This window comes from Myotis yumanensis, unplaced genomic scaffold (assembly GCF_028538775.1).
Source record: "Myotis yumanensis isolate MYYU_CA2020_CCGP unplaced genomic scaffold, mMyoYum1.0.hap1 SCAF_2, whole genome shotgun sequence".
Taxonomy (NCBI): Eukaryota; Metazoa; Chordata; class Mammalia; order Chiroptera; family Vespertilionidae; genus Myotis; species Myotis yumanensis.
Genome location: NW_027223753.1, coordinates 24,050,315 through 24,063,395, shown reverse-complemented (window position 1 = coordinate 24,063,395; position 13,081 = coordinate 24,050,315). Strand labels below are relative to the sequence as shown.

The 13,081-nt window shown below is 50.5% G+C and overlaps 1 protein-coding gene across 1 annotated transcript in view; it reads left to right on the top strand.

The window, feature by feature from the left end:
* Window positions 1-13,081, top strand: part of GRIK3 (glutamate ionotropic receptor kainate type subunit 3) — a 201,065-nt gene that overhangs the window by 161,201 nt on the left and 26,783 nt on the right. Inside the window, exons 10-11 of the mRNA XM_070404741.1 lie at window positions 3,716-3,919; window positions 11,758-11,981. Coding sequence (XP_070260842.1) covers window positions 3,716-3,919; window positions 11,758-11,981 — 428 coding nt within the window. The remainder of the gene's footprint in view (window positions 1-3,715; window positions 3,920-11,757; window positions 11,982-13,081) is intronic.

Here is a 13,081-nt window from a genome sequence, read left to right as displayed (position 1 = left end):
GAATATTCGAGAACGTGGTGTGTTTGTGCCGTGGCATGGTGTGCACATCTGTGCACATCTGTGTGGATAGTGTATGTACATGTGTGTGGATAACGCCTAAGTCAGAAAGGAGAGTGGGAACATAATTGTTAGGCAGTTGACCCCTGGATCCTCCCCCAAAGGCCCCTCTTCTAACTCCACAGGTCCTGTCTCCGTATAAGTGATCGGAGACAAACTAGACTAAGAGCCCTGGCAACGAAAAGTCAGAAAGGTTACTTTTCTGGACCTCTGTTTCCTGTGACTTGTTGAAGAGAAATATTACCCCTGCTCCTTTAGCCGTGCTCCCAGAGCAATAGAAGAGCGTGAAGTTATGAAATTGAGGGCACCTTCACCGAGCAATCGATTAGCAGCCCAGAGAGCTTGTGAATTGGCTGTCTGGACATTTGCAGTAATAAATTGTGAAATAGTCCATGAATAAGTAGTTGGCGGAGTTCAGAATTACCCCCTAGGAAATGTTGAGGTCTAGAGACACATTACCAAGGCGAGCACCATTTTAATGCTCTGGGCTTTGGCTGTTAAATATGTATGCCATCCGCAAAGCACTTCCCAAAATTAATGGCATTTTACAGCTGCTCCGAAGGCAGCGTATTTATATGGAGATGTATAGATTGGGGGCTGTGGTGGCTTCACAAATGAAGTGCTAATTTTAGAGGATAGGGCCGGGCGGGGCGGGCATGGAGAGAGGGTCAGGAAGTGAGCTACCTGGGGCCTTTCCCAAAATGGATTTCCGCTGCCAGCTATGATTTTTAACCTTTGGTGACATTGGGCATGCTCTCTAGGCTAGAAAGGCCACTGTGGTAACAGGCCACCCAGTACACAGAAAGAAGAGAATAATTATATTAACAACTAGAGGCCAGATGCACGAAATTTGCGCAAGGGGCTTGACTCTCACAGCCTCGGAGGCCTGCCTTGGCCCTCGCAGCCCTGGCTTCGTCTGGAAGGTCGTCCAGAAGGACGTTCGGCTGCTTGGTTAATTAGCATATTATGCTTTTATTATTATAGGTAATAATAATAATGGCAGCTTCCATTTGCCAGGCACAGTCCTAAGTGCTTTTCATAGTTTGACTCCTTTAATCCTCATTACAACCCTGTACAGTAGGTTCTACTGTTATCCCCATTTTACAGAAGGAGGTGCAGAGTGCCTGGGAATCTAGAGTGGTTGGTGACCCCCTGGGAAAAATGGCGCTTTCTCTCCAGTTATTTCCTGGGGCCAACAATAGGGCCACCAGGTACGTGGGCCAGTTTGTTCACTGCACAAGAGCATCTGACCAGAAGGATAAGTTGGGCCTGAAACCGGCCCCACCCCCATGCCAGGGTTCCAGGCAGCACCTTCCCTGAGACTAATTAGCACAAAAGGTGACGTGTGCACTAGCCAACGTCGCCTTTCCTCCAGGTAGCCCCAGCACCTTCTCCCGTACCTGCACCTTCTCCACACCCCTGGAGTCCGTTCTCCAATCTTGTGATCTGCCCACTTGGTTGGAGGGTGGGGACAGGCAGCACTGAGGTTGAGCTTCCACCCGATTAGACTGAGAAGTAGTTTTCTCAGAATCCCTGGAGAGACAGGAACCTCTTTGGGACTCAGACACTCCCCAGCTTTTTCTCTGAAGCATCCCGAAGGACTGTTGAAAATCTAGAGTAAATCAGTCATGGGTTGGGGTGGGATTTTGAAAGGCAGTGTGGCCAGGGACCCAGGGCCAGAGGATCAAGCCCACCTGTAACAGCGGGAGCCTGACAAGAGGTTGCTGGTGGGTTTCTGGACCCAAGGGCCTCCGATGAGGGTCTTTGCCTGAGCCTTTCATTGCTGACCCCACTCCAGAGGCCCACATGTCAGAGGCATGGCCACACCAGTTGAGAGAATGATGAGATACCTGCATATCACGTGTGTGCCCTTCTTGTGGGCTTGTGTTCATAAGATTTTTCAATACACATGCATTCTTTCAGCCAGTGGGCTAGTGAGGAATATCACCCATCAGCTGAAGGTTTGGGGTACTCCGACATTTGGGGGTGCCGAGATGGCTTTGGGGGAGGTTAAGGCCCAGAAAGAAGCTGGAAGATTGGAACGGAATTCCATCAGACTGCAGTTTAACTCCTGGGCAACCTTGGGCAACTTATTGACCTTCTCTGGGCCTCAGTTTCCTTATCTCTCAAATGGGGACAATGTCATCTACCTCGTAAGTTTGTGAGGCTTAAGTCAAACAGCCTGTGAGAAAGAGTTGAAATTAGTGCTTGGTGTATGTACAGCAGGAAGGCCGAGACATGTTGAGTTTGCTAAGCGTTCAGCTCATTCACCACAGACTCCGGATGGAGATGTGTAAGTGAAGCTGGGCAGGTGGGACCAGGAGAAACAAACTTGCATAGAAGACTGGACTCTGGGACACTGTATGGTCCTGGATTCGGACACGTCGGATCCCACAGTTTCTCACTCTGTGTCTCTCAGACTGGACGAGGTCAACAGCTACTTCCCACTATTTTCCCTGCCTCTTGTCCCTGTTATTCTTGGCAGGGTTGCCAGGGGGTTGTTTCTAAATGAGAAATCAGAGCCATGCCCTGTTCAAAGCCCTTCACTGACTCCCCATCACCAGGGAGAGAGGGAGCCTGACATGGGACAGCTGTCACCTGTGCTCTGGCCCCATAGCTACCTTCCGAGGACCCCTGCCCTCCAGGGGGAGACCCCTTGGGACTCAGGGCCTCTGACACAATGACGTGGCTAAGAGCTCAGGCTCTGCAGTTGCACCAACCTGAGTTCAGGTCCTCTCTCTAGAGGACGGCTGAGCTCACCTGTCACTCATCCTAGTGAATTCACCTTCTGCACCTATAAAACGGGATTGTGAGTACCGACCCCTAGAAGGTTGAAATCAAGGTTAAATGAGGCAATATCAGCTACTGCCTTTTGAGCCTCCTGCTCTGCTGGGCCCCCTCCTAGGCCCTCCACCAACACTATCTCATTTGCTGATTTACGAGTGCCCCACATGTCAACAAACAAATGCGAGCTATCGCGGTTATCAGGAGTCACTCACCTGGCAGATCCGGACTCTGGGGACTGAGATCCTTGGGAAGAGAGCGGTATCAGGGAGCATGTAGATCTAATCTTTTAAATGGGAGCTGGGAGAGACAGCAGGGGAGATACCTGATGACAGCAGTGTGCGCACTTGAGCCAGCATCAGAATCCCCGGAGGGCTTCTTACAACACAGGTCACCAGCCCCGGCCCCACCCCGAGTGTCTGGGTCAGTGATCTGGGTGGGGCCTGAGAATGTGTAATTCTGAGAAGCTCCCAGGTGATGGTGATGCTGCTGGTCTGGGGACCACGCTCAGAACCACTGGCCTGTGTTGAGGGTGCAGGAGACAGAGCGTGTGACCCACAACCAGACGGTTTGGAGTTCAAATACCTAGTCCACTGCTTACTAGTTCTGCAACCATTGGACAGTTAATGAGTAAATACCACCTGTGCCCCCTTGTCTTGCCAGGGATACCCGTAGGTGGCCATCTGGGAGGCACAATGTCGGCTCTTAGGAAATGTGCTTTTCCTCCCTGACTTAGCAGGCCTCCATCTAAGCCGCCCAGAGGAATTTGTTAAAACACAGGAGCAAAGGTTTCAGCCCAAGCTCTCCAGCCCCAGCAGCCAGCCTCCCCCAACCCACTCAGCCTTCCTCAGCTCCTCTCCCGTCTGCCCTGCAGGAGGAGCCCTTTGTCATGTTCCGAAAGTCTGACAGGACCCTGTTTGGGAATGACCGGTTCGAGGGCTACTGCATTGACCTGCTCAAGGAACTGGCCCACATCCTGGGCTTCTCCTACGAGATCCGGCTGGTGGAGGACGGCAAGTACGGGGCGCAGGATGACAAGGGCCAGTGGAACGGCATGATCAAGGAGCTCATTGACCATGTAAGTGGGGCTGAGGACCCCTGGAAGGCTTGGCCAAGTCCCGTTGGCACATCAGGGTGGGGCATCTGGCAGACAAGGGCCCTGGGGGCAGGAGAGATGGAGTCACAGGCTGTGGGGAGGGAGGAGTGAGGAGCTCCCTCTGGCCTGCCTTGTTCCTGCTCCCAACTCCCAGATACTCCCCTCCATGTAAGCACACATGCACCGGCCCATCCCACTCAGAGCCATTCCCACCAGAGTCTTTGGTGAGCTGCCTTCTGTTCCTTTAAGAGCTACCAAAGGATGTCCCAGCCATGTGGGTGAGCTGGCATGCAGAGCACCTCCCCAAACCCTGGGATGCTGAGACAGATCCTTCACTGTCCTGAGTGACTTTGGGTCCAGTGGGCAGACGGGTGGTCCAGGGAGCCAAGGACTGGGGTGAAGGGATGAGCAAGGCTCAGCTGGGAGGTACCAAGGAGGCAGATTCATACTCAGTCTGAGATGGGAGAGGACCCAGGGGAACAAGGAGCAGCAGCAACAGACGGAACTTTTGAGAGAGGAGTGAGCAGGTGGTGGGAGGGCACTGGGTTTGTGGGACACTGGGGGGGAAGATGAAGAAAATCCAGTTAAGGGCCACCACAGTAGGGGGAGTCAAGAGGCCCTGGGTTCAAATCCCGTTTCCTCATTCGTTGGCTATGTAAACAGGAATGTCACTGGACTTCTCCAGTGGCTTCCTTCTCTGCCAATGGGTGTAATCCTCCTTCCTCATAGAAGTGTTGATACAGGGCACGAAGTACTGGTACAGGGCCTACCCACAGCCAGCCCTCAGCACACACATCACCATGGTTAGGAGCCCAGGCTGTGGACCGCTGGACCAAGGTTCAAGTCCTGGCTTTACCAGTTGATAGATGAGCAACCAGGTAAGTTCATCAACATCACTGAGCCTCAATTTCTTCACTTCTAAAAGGGCGTAATCAGCAACTACCGTAGCTCCTACAGCTGTTGCAGCAATAAATGAGACACCACTTATACAGGCTCACCTGGCACATACATTACCTGCCTCCCAGCTCAGGGCCCCCCACTCTCCAGAAGCATTCTCGATCAAAGGTCTGCTAAGGAAGGCAAGAACCTGATCTGTACTAAACCCCTCGTGTTCCTTCTCTCCTTTATCCTGACATGGCAGTGAGGTAGGAACAGTTGCCACCACCCCTGGTACAGACCGGGAAGCTGAGGCAGAGGGAGGTGAAGGCCCCACAGTAACCCGTCTTTGGAGGCCCTCCACTTCTGAAGCCCTGTGCTCTGACCTCTGCAGAGAGCCAGGGCAGAGGGAGTCTCGTGCAGTTGGTCTTTGCAACGTGAAAAGTACCAGCCAAAGGGGTTATTCTCACTTTGCCTCTTAGGGCGGGGAAGGCAGCAGCAGGGCCTCATTAGTCTTCCTGCCCTTGTTGGAGGGGCTGCCACATGGGGACCTTGGGGGTTGGAGCGGGGCGGGGGATGGGGGGGGGCTGGAGCTCAGAGCAAGAAGGCTCCAGCAGAGCGTGACCGTTTCCTGGGCCCCAGGAAGTAACCCCCAGGGAAGGCTGATGGGAGAGGCTAGTGGTAAAGAACATGAACTCCACTGGGCTTGATTCCCACTCTGCCACTTATTAGCTGTGTGTTTCTGGACAAGTTCCTTAACCTCTCTGTGCCTCAGTTTCCTCCTCTGTAAAGTGGGAGTGATAATAGAACCTCACCCCGTAAGGCTGCTGTGAGGACTAAGTCACACATAGTTGGCACTGTGTCAGTACTTGCTCTTATTATTATTATTATTTTCTACTGAGGCTGGGGAGGGGGCTTCAGGAAGTCCCATGATCTCCCTGAGCTCATGACCTAACTCACTGAGAGTAACCTTACCTGCCCTGCGTTCTTCCCAGCTGGTTGTGCTGCTCCTCAGAGACAACTGCCAGGGAAGCAGCTCCCAGGTTGTGGAATTCAATCTAAACGGAAGGGTGTGGTGTTGTCACCATTTAATAACTGTAATTATTATGGAAATTAGTCAGCAGGGCCCAGAGGCATCTCCATTATGGAGCCCCATACACTTGTGAGCAGGGCTGTGGAGTGGGGGGGCTTCCAGTGGTTCTGAGCTTGTTGTTTGCAGAGGTGAGCTGGGTAGGGGGAGGAAGAGAGATCACGTGGAGGGGAAGCCACGTGCGGAAGCGAGCAGGGCAGAGGCTGGTCTTGTCACCACAATCTCCAGCAGTCAGAGAGCTCTGAAGAGCTGTTTGCAAGCAGGTGGGTCAGAAAATCCCGCAGCAGCCAGACCTTCCCAAGTTGACCCTTGGCTGGAGAAAGAAGGAGGCCTCATCCATGGCCCCCCGGGCAGCCCCGTCTCCATAGAGGCCATAGGCTCTGATGGGACATGCAGGTGACCTTGTTAAACCAGAGTCCCTACAACTGATGAGTCCATTAATCCTAGCTTGGTGCCAATTTTAATATCACCATAACCATTTATTAGTGTCGTCAGATAATTAGTCTTCTCACTAGCTCATAGAAAACGTGGTAAAGGCTCGGCAATATTATTACTTTCTTATTAGGGATCTGATCATAGACGTAAAAATGATGAATGCTAACTTTGCAAGGATCTGTCCCAGAGGCCCATTCGGAGGCCCTGGGTGGAGCCTCTGACCAGCAGGACTTAAGACGTCCTTCCCTGACACCCTGCTCACCTATGTCCCATGCCACATGGCCTCCCAGGAGCCAGGGTTGTGGAGGAAGATGGGGCACCAGGAGAGTGCCCCCCCTAACACACTCACCTTCCCCCAAGTCACCTCCAACTATGGGAGCAACAAATGTGATCACCCCATCCATGTCTTCTACCTTCAAACCAGGAACCGGATCCAAGTCCTGGCCTGCATGCATTGGTGTCGGAAGGGTTCTCAAACCCCTGTTTGTGTGGCCAGGAAAGGCTCTGCCAAGAGACCTCCTTCAGGTTGGGGCAATGCATTTTGAAGCAAGGCATGCTGGGAGCTCACCTGGGGCAGGTCAGAATCCTGAACGGGACAGGGCATTTGAGGGTAGGGAATATGGATGGACTGCAAAGGTGGACTCTTGTTGGCAGCCAGATTGATCAGAGCTCTGGAGAAGCTCAGGATCTGCCTGAGGATGACCAGTAAGCAGGTGAGGAATTCAAGAAGGACTTGGCCGCATTGAGGTTCACCACAGAACTGTCAGCTGCTAGGAACTCAGCAAGCAGAGACCAGCCTGGGAAAGGCCTGAAAAGAGCCTGGCAGGGGTGAAGGTTCAGACAACCAAGTTCAAGAAAAGACAAGGTGCAAGGTAGCAATAGAGCTTCAGGAGTGAAGGAGGTGTTGGAGGGAAACTAAGGTCAGAGAGAACACCCGGACCACGCTTACACTCCTGAGGCTCATCTGTCCCTTCATTCATTCCACAAAACTTCTGGGAGCAAAGTCTCAGCCTGGGCTCCTGGAGAGCAGAGCTTGAGGCATAGGCTCAGATGCCACTGCTTAGTAACGGGGTGTGATGCGGGCAGAGAGTGACAGGCAGGAAAGTGGAGCAGGAGGGAGGGGAAGCCAATACGAGGGCACATTACTGAGCCATTGCCACTGAGTACAACTAATGGCTAGATCCACAAGTCTGCTCCCCAGAAAAGCCTTGCGAAATGTGTCTCAGGACCATCTCTTGGAGTGAGGGGGACAGGCTTATTAACTGACTCCTGACTCCCATGCATTTCTGGGCTTGGCATGGAGGCATGGGAACCAAACGGGACCCTACAGCAGTGTCCCTGGGAAGTCATGGGGGCAAGAAGGACCCAGGTGGCAGGAGGTGAGATGCTGTCAGCTTGTACCTGTGTGAGGTTAGTCACAGCTGGAAGGTCTGTTCCAAGCACCCATGCCATGCCAGACCTGGATGGTGACTAGAGATGCGGGAGTAACTGAATCAATGGAACATGCTGACCTCCTGCCAGGACTCAGGAATCAGCCATTCTCCAAGGCCTGGGAAAGACACAAGCTTCATTTCTCACCATCAGGCATCCAGGAGGTCTGTGTGTGAAACGCAGGCAGTGACCCCTGGGTCAACACTTAGGAATTTTCTAGCACCTGTACCCATCTCTTTAGATATATATGGGCTGTTCCGAAGTTGTCAGTGGCTACAGTGCTGATTGGTAAGTGTGGTGACTGGCTGGTGGGTCATCAGCAGACACCACCTGTGATTCAGTGCCCCCAGCCCTGAAAACTGCCATGTGGCAGACCATGCAGTAAGTTCCTAAACCTCCGGTGTTCCCATTGATCAAGTTATTCATGTATTCAATACATTTATTAAGTTAGGTCTCATGCCAGGTGCTGTGAATACACAGCAGGATCCCCCTCCTGAGCCTCCGGCTCTGACACTCTAGTGGAGGAAACAGATAATAATCCATGAACATGTGGAGAGATGCAACTATTAAGCCAGAGAAAGTGTTCTGAGGGAGGAACATGGTCAAGTGAGAGAGACACCGGCAGGAGGGGTCAACATATCACCCTTAGGGTCAATGAATGTGTTGAAAAGTCAGAGGTTTGAAGGTTATTCAAGGATGTGATTGCTATAAATATGAAAGCAAAGACCTTGGACCTTCTTTGAGCCTTAGTTTCCCCTCCATAAAAAATTTGAGGTTGGAGTTGATATTCTCGAAGTTCTCCTGTCCAGCTCTGACATCCTATGTTTTTATGAATCATCCTCAAAGAAAACTTGCATGAGTGGGAGGAACCTGCCAAGATTGGGCCTTTCATTCTGCGTAATGAACTGAAACGGCAAAGGCTTGACATCTGCTCTGCCCTTTCAGGAGAACTTCAACAAAATAATGCCTTTTTCAGGGGAAAAGCACAAATGGTGAAATGTAGTGTTTCTCGCCTTAAACAAAATTGAAGTGGAGAACACCGGCCTTCTTGAAGCCCAAAGGAGAACACACATTAGAATTCCCCATGAAGAAGGTCACGTTGACCAGTTGTCTTGCTGCTGTAGGCAAAGAATAACAAAGATGCCCCCGCTCCTTAACCCCATTATAGCAGAAAGGAGAAAGGCTGGTGAGGACATTCTGATTGGTTCTTGAGGAAGAAAGAGGGCCTGTGACCCTATGATTGGCTTCCTTGTCAATCCTGAAAAATTTCTAGTAGATGGAACAAGCCGTGGCTGCAAACACCTTGATGCCCTCAGTAACTAATGCTCTCATTCAACTTGCTGCCAAAAGCCAAAGGAAGATTTGCCTCCATTGACCTTGAAGTTCTTCCCAAGAATCCACTCCAAGCCCCAGAGGCCAGTCCCAGAGACCAGTTCCAGATGCATTCGGAACAATGATGATGATTTTGGGTTCATAACAGAGCCTCCCCAAAAGCATTGTGTTTTAAAGGGAAAAGTCTCGGGGAGGCCAACTTTGAGAACCAAAAGCCCACTTCAACCCTGTTATGCCAATATTATAGAGGATCCTAGAACTTCAAGATTGAAAGGGACTCTCTAGGGTGCCAGGCCCCATTCCCACCCTACTCAGAGTCCTACCCTCATCCCCCAAAAGGGTCTCCCTCTACCAGAAGCTCCATGAGAGCAGGGGCTGGGTCTCTTGCTCACCTCTGCATGCCAGGCTGGTGCACAGTAGGTCTTGAGCCAAATACATATCAGTCCCTCTGCACCATCCCAGATAGTTCTCTCTTTTGTTGTGTTCCTGAACTGAGAGGGCTCCAGGGAACTGGGGTGCCTGTTTCTTCTTATCTCTGCCTTAAGAGCTAAGCAAGTTCCAGCTTACACACTCAGAAATGTACAAAAGGAATGTCCTGTGTAAACAATCCTTTGTAATAGGCTCCTCCTCCCTAGTTTTCCCAGGTTCTGAGGTTCATTGAATCCTTGTGCTCCAAGTGTCAATAGTTGGGTGTGGGGGTGCTGTTAGAAGAAGAAATACTGGGGTAAGCAACATCATGAAGCGTTTCCCACCGTCCCCAGTCTAGGACATTTGCAAAGCCATTTAGAAGCTGGGGTTCCACCCATATTAGTCCTCCCCTCTTTGCAGTCTGATTTCAACTTGGTTCCTGGTTTCTATTCTAGGATTAGTGAAGTCAGAGATAGTGTTAACAGCTGCCATTTAGTAAACAATTTGATTAGTGTCCACTTCCCTCGCTGCCTGTATTCCCCATTGCTTGGTGGATCTTATAAATAATGGATGGATGAATGGATGGATGGATAGATAGATGGAGCTGGACCAAGCCAGTGGATAGCTGCCTAGGGGCATTGCCTTGGGACGGGGTCTCCGAGGTAGCCTCCTGTCAGCTTAGCAAAAGGGTCTGTAGTGCTGGTCTTTAGGACCCCAGCCTCCCTTTCTGTCCTGCCCCATCAGAGGAAGGAATGTGATAACTTGGTTCACATTCTAATGTGTAAATATCCACAGGAACCTAAGGAGTAACCCCTCAGAGGGAAACATTATTAATTAACAAATAGTACAGAGGCTGAGATGGGGATTAAAAATTGAGAAATGGAAAAAGTGTATCAGCTACAGTCCCAACTGTGCTTAGAAACTCACAGGTAAATAAGCAGATAAGACAAAAAGTCACATGGCCACACATCCTGCTATTCAAACTGAGTAGGCTAGGATCTTACCACAGGACAGAGCAAAATTCGTGGGAGTTTAGAATTGGAGGCTATCAGGGTGGGCTTCTTGGAAGAGGGCACATGTGCAAAGGAATATGGAAAGTGGTAAAAGGCCACAGGAGCGGGCATTCTCAACAAGGCACAGTGTGTGCAAAGCATAGATGTGGTCAATAGGAAGCAATTAAATGGGGCCTCGTTTAGAAATAGAGCAGTAGGGTAAGGCTGGACAGAACGGAATAAAGGATTATAGACTTTTAATTAGGAAAAGCTCAGACCCAAAAAATAGAACTTTAATTATTTCCTTCAATAAAATTGTGATGGGCTAAGATTTATCAATATCTAAGCATTTCTAGCCTCCCCTACCCCCCTCCTTTCTTTCTCTGCTCTCATCCCTCCCCTCCCTAATTAAAAGGGGCTCTGGATTTGCCTGTTTATTTTGTTCCCTACCTTCTCCCTCCAAAGAAGGTCTTGTTTTTGCCTACCTGGTCTTGGGGACTTTTAGGATATATAGAATATCTAGAGTGTTGTGAAGCAGTCAAGAAGTGGATAGGAACCTTGGCCAGTGGTGCTCAGTGGTTGGAGCATCAGTCCGCACACCAAAGGGCCGTGGGTTTAATTCCCCATCTAAGGCATGTACCTGCATTGCAAGTTCAATCCCCGGCCCCAGTCAGGGCAAGTGCCAGAGGGAACCAATCAATGTGTCTCTTTCACATCAATGTTTCCCTCTCTCTCCCGCTTCAACCCTCCCTTCCTTCCTCCCTCCCTAAAAATCAGTGAATAAAATATCCTTGGGTGAGAATTAACCAAAAGAAAAAATGTGGATAGGAGAGGAAAACATTTAGATAAAGGGTTGTTGTGGATTTCGTGTCCTCTTCATGATGTTTGAAAGTCACAAATAAAGAACATGAGTGATCTTTAAATGTTTTTAGGTTATGAAGTGTATTTATTTGACAAAGCACCGTTTTTAGACTAGAGCACATGGATATAGCTTTAATAGGGCTCCATTCTCTGCACATTTCTGCCGCTGTCCTTTTCCTCAAGGTCATGAGCTCTCAGAGAACAGGGTTAAGTTTATCATTGTCTCCCCAGCACCCTGAGAATGGCCTGGCCCAGCAGAAGGGTTCACAAACATTGACACTAAAGAGTGGTTAAGTAATCCAGGACTCAGGCAACTGACTCCACTCCAAGGAGTGTTCTGTCCACTGTCAGTCAGAGGCGTTGCTCATAGTCTGTCTGTCTCTCTCTCATTGCAGAAGGCGGACCTGGCCGTGGCCCCCCTGACCATCACCCATGTGCGCGAGAAGGCCATTGACTTCTCCAAGCCCTTCATGACGCTCGGTGTCAGCATCCTCTATCGCAAGCCCAACGGCACCAACCCCAGTGTCTTCTCCTTCCTCAACCCCCTGTCCCCTGACATCTGGATGTATGTGCTGCTCGCCTACCTGGGTGTCAGCTGTGTCCTCTTTGTCATCGCCAGGTAAGGGCAATGCCATGGCCAGAGCTCTGGCCTGAGGTTGGAGGTTTAGGGAGCCAGGCACGTCTCCACTCATCCACTGCTATGCATGCTCCTCTCTCCTGCTCTGAAGCTCAGATCCCTTTATGACCCTCGGGGAATATGCCATGGCCCCCAAGCTTGAATTCCCCGTCCTTACCCTGCTCTGTGTATATGACTCTGAGAAGCAGCTCTTGCACCCCAGGCCCTATGAGCAGGCTTAGAGAGGCGAACTCACTGCTCAGAGCTGAATCATCGGGGCCAGGCACCCAGTCCTGCAGACCCAGGTATATTGGGTGGCCCTGTAGGCAGCTTGACACTTGAAAAGTGTCCATTTAACCCACAACAGCAGGGGAAACAGGACCACACACATGCACACACATGCACTCATGCAGAAACATGCATGCCCACCTGTCTGTAAGACACACTAGCAACACCTTGCACATTTGGTTGTTCAAATGGAAGATGCTAGCACATCCTTGTGGTCGATGTAGAAGGAGATAACAAGGGACGCGTTGAGCTCCGTGTTTACCAAGCATCTAGTGCAGTGATGGCAAACCTTTTGAGCTCGGCGTGTCAGCGTTTTGAAAAACCCTAACTTAACTCTGGTGCCGTGTCACATACAGAAATTTTTTGATATTTGCAACCATAGTAAAACAAAGACTTAATATTTTTGATATTTATTTTATATATTTAAATGCCATTTAACAAAGAAAAATCAACCAAAAAAATGAGTTCGCGTGTCACCTCTGACATGCGTGTCATAGGTTCGCCATCACTAATGTTTGCCAAGCACCGTGCCCTGTCCGTTACAGCCATTAAATTAGTTACTTCTCACAGCCTCTGAGGAAGAGGAGACATCTGAGGATCAGAAAGGCTCATACTCACCAAGGTCATCCTAGCAATAAGTGAACTCAGGTCCCCAAGTGTTTTATCTGTGACCCACATCTCTGGCCACCTGGACATCCGTCCTCTGCCTAGGCCCCAGCTCCCCCTCCCCTTCACAGCTGGGCCCTCTGGCCCCTCCCTCCAGACCCCAGCCCAGCCTCTGCCCTGCTTATTTTTTCTCTAAACCCTAACAAGGC